The sequence below is a fragment of the Oryzias melastigma genome, linkage group LG12 (assembly GCF_002922805.2).
Source record: "Oryzias melastigma strain HK-1 linkage group LG12, ASM292280v2, whole genome shotgun sequence".
Lineage (NCBI taxonomy): Eukaryota > Metazoa > Chordata > Actinopteri > Beloniformes > Adrianichthyidae > Oryzias > Oryzias melastigma.
In genome coordinates, this window is record NC_050523.1 from 4286009 (window position 1) to 4301107 (window position 15099).

At 37.9% G+C, this 15099-nt stretch overlaps 1 protein-coding gene across 2 annotated transcripts in view; it reads right to left on the reverse strand.

The window, feature by feature from the left end:
- The window catches only part of erbin (erbb2 interacting protein), a 62274-nt gene that overhangs the window by 12457 nt on the left and 34718 nt on the right, over positions 1 to 15099 (reverse strand). For both annotated transcript variants that reach the window (XM_036214563.1, XM_024298873.2), the window contains exons 8-15: positions 11888 to 11951; positions 11638 to 11712; positions 8808 to 8952; positions 6416 to 6488; positions 5215 to 5344; positions 5031 to 5146; positions 3186 to 3255; positions 496 to 595 (exon numbers count right to left, since the gene is read on the reverse strand). In XM_036214563.1, the coding sequence (XP_036070456.1) occupies positions 496 to 595; positions 3186 to 3255; positions 5031 to 5146; positions 5215 to 5344; positions 6416 to 6488; positions 8808 to 8952; positions 11638 to 11712; positions 11888 to 11951 (773 nt within the window). The remainder of the gene's footprint in view (positions 1 to 495; positions 596 to 3185; positions 3256 to 5030; positions 5147 to 5214; positions 5345 to 6415; positions 6489 to 8807; positions 8953 to 11637; positions 11713 to 11887; positions 11952 to 15099) is intronic.

Here is a 15099-nt window from a genome sequence, read left to right on the forward strand (position 1 = left end):
CTGTGTGAAAGTTCTTCATCCTTAATTTAGAACACCTTTAAACTGTTTTTAGGCAACGTTTCGCCGTCCGCCACTCAGAAAGAGCCTTATCAGACGATCTGGTTCAGTAAAACACAAGAAAATGAGTCACCTGTGTGTAAAAGGTTGTAAAACGTAATTGCACTCAGACCGCGACTGATTCAAAGGAAATGAAGAGAACGCAGCAGGAAGTGCTAGATTTCAGGCAAATGGAGCAGGCGACTGGCAGCCTCCACGGCGGTCACCCTGAACCCGTAATTACGGGGAATCCAAGATGCAACAGGTGAGCGCGACCCTTCTGCTGTAATGGAAACCGAGCGCGGGCCAACAGATGGATGCTCAACATGGTGGGGGTTAGGATTTCCCGTGGAGCTTCAGGTGACAAAGACTCATAAAATATGCAGCCGGGGACCCTTGTAGGTCGCTTGTGATAAAGAGGAAAGATGCGGCTTAAATCGGGCGTCTGTGCGTACTCACATTCGTCTGTCCTGGTCTGCTGCGGGAACATGTAGTTGGTGAGGGTTACTTTGTGGGTCTGAGGATCCTCGTCTTTCTGCAGAGGGATGAGGGGCTTGGACTAATGGAGACAGAAAAAAGGTCTGAGTCTGACATCTGAGACAAAGAACAGATCTCTGACTTTTTATAGTTCATCAGATAAGACTGTCACTGAAAAGCCACAGAAAGATCATTATAAACACCTTCTCTTAATGCATTTTCAAAAACGTCTGAATTCTGAATCCAGTTTTACCCCAAATCAAGCTAATCTTGATCATTTTCATGAAGCAGAGGTCAATGCATCCTACAGTTACTATGGGAAGAACTGTATTAAAAAAACACAAGTAATATAAGTTCTGTAATATGATGAGAGGCCAGTGATCCGCGCAGAAGAAAGGATCAAAATATACGCAAAGAATATCCTCCAGCAGGCTATGCGCTTGGCACGACCCGGCTTCGTCTTACCTGCCTGACCTTTCACAACCTGCGGCCTCCTGAGCGTCCCTCATGCTCAAATCCAGTTCAGGTTTGCTTCGTTACTAATAAAAATCATTTTCACTGTGTTTTTAAGAAATTTTGATATTTTTGTTGTTTTACAGCGACATGAAGGAATGGTTACCATTCATTCTGTCCCCTAAGCGGTCCTGGACCAATACCTATTGTGTTTGCAATTCTTTTTTAGTGTGTTTTGGGGCAAAAATTTCAGCAAAATCTCACTGAAATTTGCACCCAAGTGAATTTTAAGGAAAGTGAAAACTGCCTCCAAAAACGGATGAAACTGTCAAAAAAAATGAATGGAGCTCAAACTAAATATTTCAAAATCCAGTAGCGAAACCAAAACAAGTGTTGGGGGTATCCATGGGAGGCTTTAAAATTACTATGGGATGGCCGGGTTGTGGAAAATTTTAAAATTTGGCAAATTTTAGATTTTTCCACAATATGGGAAAAGATTATTTATGTTCACGTAATCTTTAGAAATTTTCATGCCATCAGGTTGAGTCTAAAGCCAAATATGAAATTTAGTTGAGTTAGCATCTTCTGCAAGATTAAATTCCTCCAAGGGATTTTAACCTATCGCCTTCTAACTCCTCAAGCATGATTAGGAAGCTATTTGAGGAGAAAATGGTTTTAGTTTGTGTAGCGAACTTACAAAATATCCAGATAAATGTCTAAATTTAATACATGAATCCTTCCCTTAAGCTAAACAAAGCAATACAATTGATCATATTAGGAAAGTGGGTGTAGTTAACAAAAAAACCTCTGTTGCTAAGGAAATTCTAAAGTTTACTTTTGTGGATCTTTCTAAAAATTACATCAATCTGTTCATCACCCTCAGGGGACCAAAAAATAAAATGGTTGCTATGGAGATAAAAGCAACAGAAGGGCTGCCATTTTGAAAAAAATGATTTTTTTTATCATGAATTTGGGTATATAGAGGCAGAGGGGGCGGGGCGTGTCGTAGCCGCTCAGCCAGCGAAGGCGGGGGAGGGTAGCACCTGCGGGCCATGCGGCTTTAATATTTACTTTTTTTTTTTTACATTTGACTGTAACTCTCCATTTTGTTTGGGATAAACACACATGTGTTGATGGTTGTTCTTGTTTTTGGAAGGATTTTGTGTGCTTTATCTAAAACTAATTTAAATTGTTCTAAAAATAGATCACACAATTGCTGCTTTCAACCTACATGCCCAATTTTTATATTCAAATTTGAGCGTTTTGTCAACTTTTTCTATCAGTTCTCATCCAAAAGTCAAACATCTCCGACTTTCAGTGTCTTCTGCGCTTCCTAGGTATAAGCCGTTTTATAAATAAAGACAGATTAAACGGATATGTTGCCATGGGAATCGTAGGAATGAGGTTTCATGTCAGAAGATCCTGGATAAGAAAAACTGCCTCTAGTTCAAAACATCCACATGGGTTGATGCATCACTGAAGAGGTCTCCCTCTCTCTCTGGTTCTTAAGTGCAAAAATCATCTGAAGACCATAACTGATGGTCCAGCGGGGATTCATTCCTCATGTTATGAAGACGCTTCCAACCCATTCTTCAGATATGCTCATATTAAAATGTCAAGAAGACTGTCTTCGCCTCTCATCGACTTTTCGTCTAAACCCGACCCAACAACATATGTACCACCAGCATGGGCGCCTTATAGATGAAATCTATTCATTTAACTGGAAGGAGATTTCCTTTGATGCATCTGCTGATTGGACGATAAATCCATTTGTGTCATCGAGAGAGACACGGGACGCCATGACACTTCCTCACATGAGTTGACTCAATCTGAGTGTTTTCATCAGCAGGAAAAAAAACCAACTGAGCTGCCACCGCTGGCAGCCAGCTCTTTATCTGATCGTTTTCCAGCGAGCTGATGCTTCCTTATCTCCCTCTGATTCACCATCATCCACACACCAGATCTCAGAGCTTCTGTCTCCATTACCACTCTGTTCTCATTAAACAATTAAGTATATCGCTTTCTGACATGAATTAGGATCCTTTTCCCCTTTAAGGGCAGAGTTGTGGGTGTCACCCCGCCTGATCTGCCCGGCCTTTCGGCGTGTTGAGCTCAAATGTCCTGGAAGTGGTTTTACTGCATTTTAGATGGGTTTGCCTGTCAGCTGCTGACCCACAAGCGGCCTTCAGGAGAACCCTCCTGGTTTTGGAGCTATTTACCTGGTTTTCAGACAGCCACATTGCAGTCATCTCGCTGAGTTTGGTGAAACTGTACGGAAGATTCTTTAACCTGCAAGCAAGATAGTCTCAGTCAGTTGACAATAGCAAACAGAATGATTTTTCAAACCACAAATAAAATCCTGAAAGTTTTATATATATATTTAATGATAAAATAATTCCAAGTGGTCTATTAATTATGATAATGCAGTTTTTAGCTTAAACTTTAAAAGCATTTTGTTTTTTTAAGACATATTTTTGAAGTGTGGCAGAAGTTCAATAGAAATTTGCCTCTAGGTTATGGGTAGGACTTTTGGCGTAGAAGCTAATTTCCCATAAACCCTTTGGTTCACTCTCTCCTGCTAGCTTAACAAGCCCAAGCTAACATTAGCGTAGCATAAAAAAAAAAAGGCGAGCAATAACTGAGCTCCAGCTGTTAAGTTCTGATGCAGATTCCAACTCAGACGAGGACAACAAAGACGTTCATGGATCTATTTGTCTGCAAGTGGAGGATTTAGAATTTATCATAAAGCTTTTTTTCTGGAGGGAATGATTGTGGTGTAAAGTTTTAGTTAAAATAATGAAGAGAGTTTGGGACGACAAAGCTGAGGCTTGAATTCCCAGCAGAACTTGGTAATAATGTTGTCAGTACCGTGATTATTATTTTAGAGTTTTTAAAGTCGCACAGGGACAGCTTTAATAGATTTATTACTGTTTGGAACGACATATTTACAGCAGGATTTTAACTGACTGCAGAAATAAAGATAGCCTATAGCAGGTAATGTAAAGAACACAGAGTAAAAAATGTTGGAATATTCTATATTCTACATTAATTCTACCATAAAAGTACATAAAAAACAAATAATAATTTAATAATTAAACTCCAAAAGAAATTGTGGATATTGTGCATGTAAAAATGCTTGTTTTGAGCTTTTAGGTGTATAAATAAATATGTATACATGTTTATATGAAGTATTTTGATTGTATTGTTAGTTTTGTTTTTGTGTGAATTATAACCTGGATGAGCTCCGATAAACAAAATGCTAGTTTTTGGGGCTTAAATAAAACATAAGCAGAGTTTTTTCTAAATATGAAATAGGTTTTAACTTTTGACAGGATCTTATGACTTCCTTTCAAAATAAAAGACACTCTCTACCACATAGGATTTTCTCAAAGCATCAAAATGAGTGGTAGATAATATGATGTCATTTAAAAATCCAGCTTATTTTTTCATTTGTGTTGCATCTCAGCCAGAAATTTGTAAACTTCACTAACTAAAATTAAAAAAAAAATAATTAAGTGACATTTACTGTATTTTTTAGACCATAAATAGAACATCCACCTTAATTCTGGTTGACCTCAAGTTGATTTTATGTGGTACACAGCACTCAAAAATCTGTCAAAATGTTTTAGTATAAGCTTGGTAAACTACGCTGGATTATTGGAGCACTATGTACCGTAGTTAGAATCCTGAAGAACTGTCTGTGAATGAATAGAATGATTAGTTTTCAAGCTGCTGCACAAAAGACTTTTAATCCAGTTTTTGATTGAACCTGAATCAACAATTTAATTAAACCCTATTTTTTTTCTCATTTAGATTTTATTTAAAACAGTTTAGCCAAAGTGTTATTTAAATACCTGTACTTTTGGAATCCTTTCAAAATAAAAGTTTTGCCGTATTAAAGAAGTGTGACTTCTCATTTCTTTACAAAGCTCTTTCCTAAACAGGAAGTGCAACTGAAGGCGTCTAACAAATTAAAAGCTTGTAAAAGCAAAACTAATTTACAATTTCCAGAAATGAGAAATGACTGAAAGGACTTATTTTACATGTTCAGAGCAAAGACTCACTTGTTGTTGCTCAGATTGATGACTTTGAGCTTCTGCATGTCGCCCATCTCCTCCGGCAAAGACTCCAGCTTGTTGGAGTGCAGGAACAGCACGGTTAAGTTCTTCCAGTTGCCCATCTGTGAAAGACACCCAAGACGTTCAAGCCAAAAGTGCGTGCAGACAGTCCAGCGGGCGCGCTGCTCACCTCAGGAGGAAGCTGAGTCAGGAAATTGTGATCGGCGGCGAAGGTTCGGATGGAAACCCACTGGCCGATGGAGGAGGGCAAGGCTTCGATTTCGTTAAAACTGCAGTCCAGCTCGTCTATAGCTGTCAGCCTGGAGGATGGAGGATGGAGGAGAGCTTTAAAGAGCCACTTTGATCGTCTTTTAAAGCATTCCCAGTGGTCTGTTATTTATGATTATGCCATTTTTAGCCAAAAAAAAAAATGTTTTCTAGGTCATAGTTTCTGTAGATTATCAACATCACAATTTCCAAACTGCATTTATTACTCCTGATTTACTATGATATGGATACAAAATTAAGTTTAATTTAAAAAAAATGTCACAAAACATGTTAAAAACACAATTTTCAGCTAAACTTTCACATTTATGCTTTTCAGGACGAGACTTCCTGCTCCTTTAGAAGAACAGGAAAGGATTTCTTCTCTACGTTTTAACAGAAAAGTCTTAATTTACCATGAGATTGAAAACAAGCAGAGTTTCTGCTTAAAGAAAAACAAGAACACTCGCTGAAAATTCCAGAGAATCGACCCTGGAATCGTATCAGATCCCACTAAAACACAGAACTCGACTACTTGCAGTTGAGAAAAACCCACCATTGAAAGCGCTGAATGAAAATGTGGGCTGTCTTAGCCTAAAACCCTGGAACGGGATTAAGATCAACCCAGGATTAGTGACATAATCTGAGCGAGGAGCGGAAGCGTATTCTGATATGGGTGTTTGGAAACAAGTCTGCGCAGCTGCAGTTGTTTTTGTTGGGAAAAGGTGATTTGTCTGCTTCCAGAAATAGAACATTAAAAAAAAAAAAACGGATTAAATGAAGCTTAATCTGTTTTTGTTAGACCAGAGAGAGTGGTGGTCAGCGTGCGGCCGGGCTTCCACGCGCCTCGGCAGCAGACAGATGCTGGATTTATGCGTCTGCTGTGGGAAAGATCAGCCTGAGATGAGCTGTGGTTGATTTATTTAATGACATATGCGTCCACACGCCGTGAGGAATGACCGCAAAGCTGTAAGATAATGATCCTACACTAAAAAAGTCTTAACGATCCCGTCGACAGAGTTATGAGAACAGCACTTCTTCCACGTTAGATAGAATCCTGCTTGATCAATCAACACATGTGATCGGTGAGTAAAAAAAAACGGTCTTGGTTTTTCCTCAATCCTCACCCTCCAACGGAGTCTGGCAAATACATCAGCTGGTTTTCATCCACTTTCAGCGCCGTCAGTTTCTTCAGGGAGCCTGAAAAAAAACCAAGAGAGCGATTAGACGGATAAATCCAGCACAGCGGGACGTTTATCGATTCTCACTTGCAGTTGATCCACAGAACGGAATAGCCGGTTAGGGGAGTTAATTAGATTCATTATTACCCGCATCGATGGGGTTGGCCGTAATGAACTCTGATGGTGACAAATGTCCAGCGTGAACTGAGCTGATTTCATCGCCGTGGTCAAACCTCATTATGCCCAGGGGGATGGAGAGATGTAAGTGCTCTTAAAGATGCACGTTGTGTTGTTACGGCAACATCAGCGGTCAGCGTGGGGCACATTAACACCATCATTAAAGTGTAACACACGATTGATCGGCCACGAGGTCTGTTCACAGCGACGGATTTAATCTCAACAGATTAAGGAGAGCCCCTGTGGAGCAACATTTTCTTAACTTTGAGCAAACAAATCATTTGAAAGTTTACCGTTTAAAAAAAAAAAAAAGACCGATTTTTTTTTTCAAAAATGGCTTAAAGTTAGGATCAGATTAAAGTTAATGAATACGACAGTTATTAGGATCACTTCACAAATAAAAAAAGTTTTTTTTTTTTAATTACAACTTCAAATCTCATAAAAATTGTAGCCGTTAAATTAAAAAATAAAGTCAAAATAAGTAAATTAACAAGTAAAGGTAAATTAACAAGATTGAAAATTATAAATTTGTGAGATGTAAAGTCGTAAAATTACGAGATTAAACGTAGAAAATTTGCAAGATCGAAAGTCGTAAATTACGAGATTTAGCGTCGTAAATTTACAAGACCTAAAGTCGTGAATTTTTGAGATTCAAAGTTGTGAAATTTCCAAGATCCAAAATCATAAATTTGTAAGATTTATCGTAAAATTTACGAGATTCAAAGTCGTAAATTTACAAGATCGAAAATCATAAATTAGTGAGATCTATCGTGAATTTACGAGATTCAAAGTCGTAAAATTACGAGATTAAAAGTTGAAAATTTGCAAGATCGAAAGTCGTGAATTTACGAGATTTAGCGTCGTAAATTTACAAGACCTAAAGTCGTGAATTTTTGAGATTCAAAGTTGTGAAATTTCCAAGATCGAAAATCCTAAAATTTTAAGATTTATTGTAAATTTACAAGATACAAAGTCGTAAATTTACAAAATCGAAAATCATAAATTTGTGAGATTTATCATAAATTCATGAGATTCAAAGCCGTAAAATTACGAGATTAAAGGCGAAAATTTGCAAGATCAAAAGTCGTGAATTTACAAGAAAAAAACTCTTAACGCTATTATTTTTTTTTTGGTGGCCCTTTTACTCCGTCGTAAATGAAAAACCAGTTTATAAAAATTTAAAATTATAAAATATATTTACTGAAATTAATTTTTAACTCTAAAGTACAGATTCAAAATTTGAAGTAAATATTGTAAATTTGAAAAATAAAATTGTAAACTGGAAAAATTAAATTGTAAATTTTAATAAACAAATAATAAAGTTAAATAAATTAAATATGATAAAAAGAAATATTCCAAACTTGGGGGAAAAAAAATTATAATTTTTGTTTTTCGTCCCTCTTTGCTTCCAAGTCCTTAATTTAAAGGCGCAATTGAGAATTTTCCTTTTCGGAGTCGACCATAATTTTACTTGAGGCCGGGGCTACCAGGACATGATTGACATCAGGTGACGAGGTTATGATGATGTCATTTCCCCTCCATAACAGTGTTTGTTGTTGATGCCACCCTACTGTGACAGGGCCCACAGTAGTGATGATGATCTCCCAAAACATGGAACATCTCTACTGTCAATCATGCCCCGGTAGCCAATGGGCTTGAAGCCCCGCCCCCATTTAAAACTAGGACCAACTCCGAAAACGAAAGTCTGACTTGAGACTGTAAATTATGGACTAAAAACAAAGAAAAACTAAAATTTGTTAAAAATAAACATTTATATTTCTTCTTATTACCTTAAATTTCAAATTGTCAATTTAATTTTTCAGATATTCAATATTTCTTTTAAACCGCGTACTTTAGAGTTTAGGAAAATTTCCAATTAATTTCCTTGAAGTCGATCCCGATTTCCTCCCACAGATTTCTGACATTCAGCAGACTAAAAACTTAGCACAGGTCTGTGACACTGCTGAAGACATTCTTTTAAACGTCTGTTATGAAAAGCTAAACATTAGTTCCCAGGAAACGAAAACACAAAATGACAAATGACCCAGAAACTTAAAGATTCTTGGCAGGCAGCAGCTGAAAGCATAAAAGTGAGGTGTTGCATAAGAGAGTTTCCCATAATGAGGTGTGTGTGCGTGTCAGAGGGAGCGGTAATCTTCACCGATGGAGGCGGGCAGCTGCGTCAGGGCGTTATTGGAGAGGAGGAGGTCCTGCAGGTTCTCACAGCCGCTGATTTGTTCGTCCACCATTTCCAGGTGGTTCTTCGACATGTCCAGATATTCCAGGTTTTTTAGCTTCCCCACCATCTGGACAGGTAAGGAAGGAAAAGGAATCAGTGAAGGTTCAGCAGCTGAAGTGACAGCAGGTCATGAGCTTTGATGAAGTGGGTTAAAGTTGGGGCGGAAAACACATTTTTAATGAAGGGTTTCTGTGCTCGACAGGCTGCGGCGTTAATAAAAAGCCGTCTGTGATTACAGCTGATGCTGCAGAAATGCTGGCAGCAGAACTAATGCGCTGACCCAGATTCAATAAGCAGGTGGACTGGATGGAAAAAGGGACATTTTGATCAAATAATGACAGAATAGGGACAGCAGATTGATTAAGATTGATTATTTTAAGCAATTAAAAAAAAGACAAAAAATATTTAAAAAACTGAGATTTATCTTTTGTTTTTTTAGATTTTAATTCATAAATTGATTGGAAAATAAAGGATATTATCTTGATATTATGATTGTTCCTCCTAATTTATATGATGACACACAGAATCCATGAAATATCAAACTCTGATTGTCAAATCGAGTTTGTTTTAATTGTTTTAAACGAAGTGCGAAGAAGAAAATGTTTATAATCCCACCTCTATTTTCATATACCCAACTCATCTACCCGACTTTTTTTGTCTTATTTTTGTCTTATCTTTTTATTTTTTGTTTTATTATTAGTTGGTCTCCATAATAGTAACTCTTAGATTAGACGTTTTTATTTCCAAAACAGATTTTAAAAAACATTTTAACAACCATTTTAAAAGTAAAATGCTGATGTCAATGTAATGATTTTATGGTTTTATATTTTTAGATTGTGTTTTTTTTTTCTTTTTGGAACTCCTTTCTTCCTTATCTCAAAAGCTCTTGCCTCTTGTTAGGCCACAGCTGTAAATAATTGTCATTAATTGGTTTTTAATCTGTCTGGTCTGGATAAACAACAGTTAAAAAAAAAAAAAAAAAAAAAATCCAGTTTTTAACATCTATTAAAAGCTATTAAAGACTCACTATGATAAAATTGTGTTTTTGGTGTTTTAAACACACTCTTGTGATGTAATTCTGATGATAGAGGGAATGTAAAAAGAAAATTAAGATTAACGTCTGCTTTTGTTTTTCGCCAAAGCCTTTTCGCCAAAGCCTTTTCCAACCTGACCACCTTTGGTCAGTTTTTTTTTTTTCCGTTCACCTCTTGTATTCAATTACCTCTTTGACTAATTACCTCCACTGCATTGGATGACGAGCTACCTACTGAACTACAATGTGGAGTTGTGGAACTAAAATTAGTCTTTAAATTTATCTTGGATCTCGTACAACAACTGGACTTAACACAGAATCTGTTTATTTGTCTCTAATATGTTTATTTCCTTTAGACAAATATTCTTCTCTCTAAATAAAGAGCCTAGTTTTAGCGTTACACCGTTTTTCCTTATTCAAATAGTTGTGAATCAGGAGCAGATGAAAAAAATTGTAGAAAATATGCTGTGCAGACCACAAGCTCCCTCCCCCGAACTCTAAGCAACAAGGAGGGCCAGGTGGGGGTGGGGTTGCTCCTAAAAAATGGCCCCGCCCACATCTCAGAGAAAAAAATACTAACAAACTACTACTGCTCTGCAGAAAATACGTCCCATTTTTTTTTTATTTTGGCTAAAAACAACAAAAAATGGTAATGCTTTCAAAATATCAAAAGATGAACAAAGTGGGTCTTAATTATGTAATTTTTTTTCTTTTAATATAGTTGCTATATTCAGATGCCTAACATCTATATAAAGTTTTTTATTTGTTTTCAGTGTAAAAGCAGATTATTTATCAAACAACAAAGATTCAGTTCTTAAGCTGCATTCACACCAGATGTGACTCGCGTGGCACAGGTGTCGAGTTTCAATGTTAAGTCAACATACAGAGGTGATCTGAGGTCTTAAGTGAGTCCGTGTAGCAGAGAGTCAAGGGTCAAGACTTAAAAAATATGAAGTTTGACGTGGTAGTAGAGACTAAGCTATGAGCACGTGACGTTTCAGTGACTTGATAGAAAACAAATTCAATATGGCTGGAGGACGTGAGGGTTTTCGTCCTGAACTTCCATATACTCCATCCATTTTCTTAACCTGCTGGGTTGCTGGAGACTATCCCGGCTACTGTTGGGTGAAGGGATACACCAGGACAAGTCGCCAGCCTGTCACAGAACCCATGGAGCTGGAGCAATCAAGCCTACTACGCTAGGCAGCCACCAAAGATCCTCCAGTTGAATTTTTATTTTTTCCAGATTTTAGTTTATTTTTATATTAATACTTCAAACTGAACCACAGACAGACGGTAGTAACGTTTTAAACGGCCGCCATCCAGGCGGAGTGAAGTACATCGCACTGAGACAGACTGAATGATCTGGTGAACCCAAACATGGCGACATGCTTGCCCATGCCTCAGTAGAGCTCTCTGAAACATCTAAACCTGAGCTACTCACTCAACATCATCCATGTTTTCAGTGATGTGGCAACGAATGAAGTCCAGAAAAACACCAATTCGACGTGCGAATTGCGTCCGGTGTGAATGCAGCTTTATTAGTTCCCATCAAAACATATAAACAAAATGCTAATTGAGTATCATCAACTTAAAATTTTATTTTGAAAGAGTATGATTGCAGTTTGTTTTGATGAAGACTAAGGAAAAAAAGGACAAAGAAGTCAAAGGAAGATGATATATTTTGGTCCCTGAAAGAAGAAAGACTGTAAATCTCACCGCAGGTAAAACCGTCAGCTTGTTCCCGTCCATCCACAGCTCCTTGATTCCAGACAGGTGCTCCAATACCTCAGGCTAAATAAAGACAGAGGAGACGGAGAGCGACTGAACGGGATAACTAATGAAAACGCTTTGCAGGAAAATGCAATCTTTTCAACATTCGGGAGAAGAAAAGTAAGCACATTAAAGAGGGATGACAGAAGGTCACCTCAGGAGGTGCAGCGCTCTGGGCAGCCGTCCAGATACTCACCACTTCAGTGAACTCATTACTCCCCAGGTCCAGCCTCTCCAGCTGCGTGAGCTTCTGCATGCTCCTGCAGACACACAAGCAGGAACATCGTTAGGAAAACAAAACTAGAACTCGGAGAAACTGCGTTTAAAAGACTGGAAAACTTTGGGAGAATGATGATTTTTCCCTCCCGTGGGGCGAAAGGCTCAGAAAAACAAGCCAAGACAAATCAAGAAAACCTGTCAGTTTCCATACGTGAACTTCCAGGTCCTTCTAGAGTCCATGAACGCATGACATAAATCTGTTTTGGAGCTGAAGCGTGAGAGGGTTATGCTTTAAATAATGGAAACTGTGATGTATGCCTTAAGCTCTGCTCCAGAATTTTCTCAACATATTTAGGTCACAGGCTCAACATTCCCCTCGTTTGGTATTCAGCGGGTTTCTACTGTGAACTTCCTGTTTTACTGAAGATTAGTTTTGAGTTCGTTAGAGACCCAAATCTCAGCTGGGAGCCCCGACAGTGAAGACATGACGTCAGGCGTTGAGCTGCTCTTTCAGAGATTGACTGTAGAAGTGAAAAGGCCAAAAAATCCTGGAGCCCGTTTTGTTGTTTAAGCCATAAAATTAAAAAGTCAGACACTTTTAAATATGATTTACACCCTTTGGTGATTTGGAGTAAAAAGACAGGCGAGAATGAGCCTCGCTGGCACACAGAGAAAGAAAGTGACTTCACCAGAAACTGAACTCCAAGGCATCCGACCTCAAGCTGTGAGGAAAGCAGCGGCTCTCTTTAGTCTACGCGCCGGCTGCGGGTGTGTCTACGCCCTGGGACAAAGAGGGGGAAGAGGGCTTTCCATATGGAGGGCCCTGAAAAGATTCGCCGCACTCCTTTTGTGGGCGCACACATTTGTTTACATCTCGGGGATGCTTGTGTGTTGCTCTGGCAACCTTCCCGACCATTAGTCCATCTTTTTGTCAGGGCTCCAGCTTTTAACGGGTCTGGCTTGTGTCACATAAACACAGCGGCAGACGAAGTGAAATCTTTGAGGGCTCGCTGGCTTCAACATGAGCAGAAGAGGGAAGGAAGGACAGCGCGGTTTTAAAGACCCACTCCGGTTACAATTGAGCTTTGGGGTCCTTTTTTCGCATTTCTGAGAACCGTATTTTTCGGACTATAAGCCGTAGCAGCTAAAAAAATACATAATAATGAGAAAACAAATCATATACAACTCGCACTTTTGGAATAAATTTATCTAACAAAGTAATAGAATAAGAATGGACATTTTATCTTTAAAGGCAAATCATATTAACAGAGTAGATAGCAATAATAGACTGAATATATACACGCTTTACTGCGGTAATACACAACAAATTCTTACTCCCAAATTGTCATATACGAAGATTTGGTTTGGGTTCATTTTGTCACTTTTTGACGTTTTGAGTGTCCCCAACTCGTGTTTTTTGACGTGCTGGCTGTTCCCATTAAACAGGAACCGGCTGCAAACCAGTAACGGTCCAAGGGCCGCTTGGTAGTTTTTTAGGCTGTTTTAGAATTTAGCTAATATTTCAGCTACATGCTAGCTGTTTTTGCTAACTTAGGCTTTTTGTTGTTGTTGTTTTTTAGGCTATATTTGTGTTTAGCTAATATTTCAGCTACATGCTAGCTGTTTTTGCTAACTTAGGCTTTTTGTTGTTGTTGTTTTTTAGGCTTTTTTTGTGTTTAGCTAATATTTCAGCTACATGCTAGCTGTTTTTGCTAACATAGGCTTTTTGTTGTTGTTATTTTTTAGGCTTTTTTTGTGTTTAGCTAATATTTCAGCTACATGCTAGCTGTTTTTGCTAACATAGGCTTTTTGTTGTTGTTATTTTTTAGGCTATTTTTGTGTTTAGCTAATATTTCAGCTACATGCTAGCTGTTTTTGCTAACATAGGGTTTTTTTGTGGTTATTTTTTAGGCTATTTTTGTGTTTAGCTAATATTTCAGCTACAAGTTAGCTGTTTTTGCTAATTCACGTTTTTTTAGGCTATTTTTGTGTTTAGCTAGTATTTCAGCTACAAGTTAGCTGTTTTCGGTAATTCACGTTTTTTTACTTTTTAGGCTATTTTTGTGTTTAGCTAATATTTCAGCTACATGGTAGCTGTTTTCGCTAACTTAGGCTTTTTGTTGTTGTTGTTTTTTAGACTATTTTTGTGTCTAGCTAATATTTCAGCTACATGCTAGCTGTTTTTGCTAACTTAGGGTTTTTGTTGTTGTTTTTTAGGCTATTTTGTGTTTAGCAAATATTTCAGCTACATGTTGGCTTTTTTCGCTAATTCACGCTTTTTACATTTTTTTAGGCTATTTTTGTGTTTAGCTAATATTTCAGCTACATGCTAGCTGCTTTGGCTAACTTTTTTTTAGGCTAATTTCACATTTAACTAATATTTTACCTGGCTATCTTCAATTATCTTCACTACTATCCTCAGAAGCCAAATTCATTCTGCGATAATGCTAGTGTGAATATATCTAGTTATTAGCTAGTTTAAAGCTAATGATGGTTAAGATGTGTGTTTTTCACTCACTTTGTGCATGACCCGATTAGTCGACTAATCTTAAAAAATAATCGGTGATTAGTCGACTACTAAAATAATCGTTTGTGGCAGCACTAACAGACACACCCACAGCGTGCTCTACAGTTGTTGCTATTTATTTATTAAAAAAAAAAAAATCACATATAAGTCACACCCGAGTATAAGTCGCACCCCTGGTCAAAAAAGAAAAAAACACGCAACTTTTACACTGGAAAAATACAATATTTCTTTAATCAAATTGTTGTGACTGAGTAGCAAACCAAAAAACATTTGAAAAAGGCGGGGCTAAGACTCCTACTGCTCGCCTTCTTTGTTGCATCTGTAATGTAAACAGAGAGCTCTCAGAAATGGAAAAGGAAAGGGATGGAGGGTGTGGGTGCTCTGCATCAACAGTCCCGCCCACAAATCAGAGACACATTTCTAATGAACTACTGCCACTCTGCAGAAACTATGTCCTAGATAATAAAATGTTTATATAAAAGACCACTGAGAACCCTTTTAAAATAGATCAAAGATGACGAGAGTGGGTCTTTAAGGAGGAATCGGGAAAAAGAGTTTGCATGAATGAAAGAACAGAAAGAGGCAATCTTCTTTGAAAGCACCTGAAGCTTTATTCCCTCATATTTATGGGATGTTCTGTCTGCTTGCGCAAATGGGGAAAT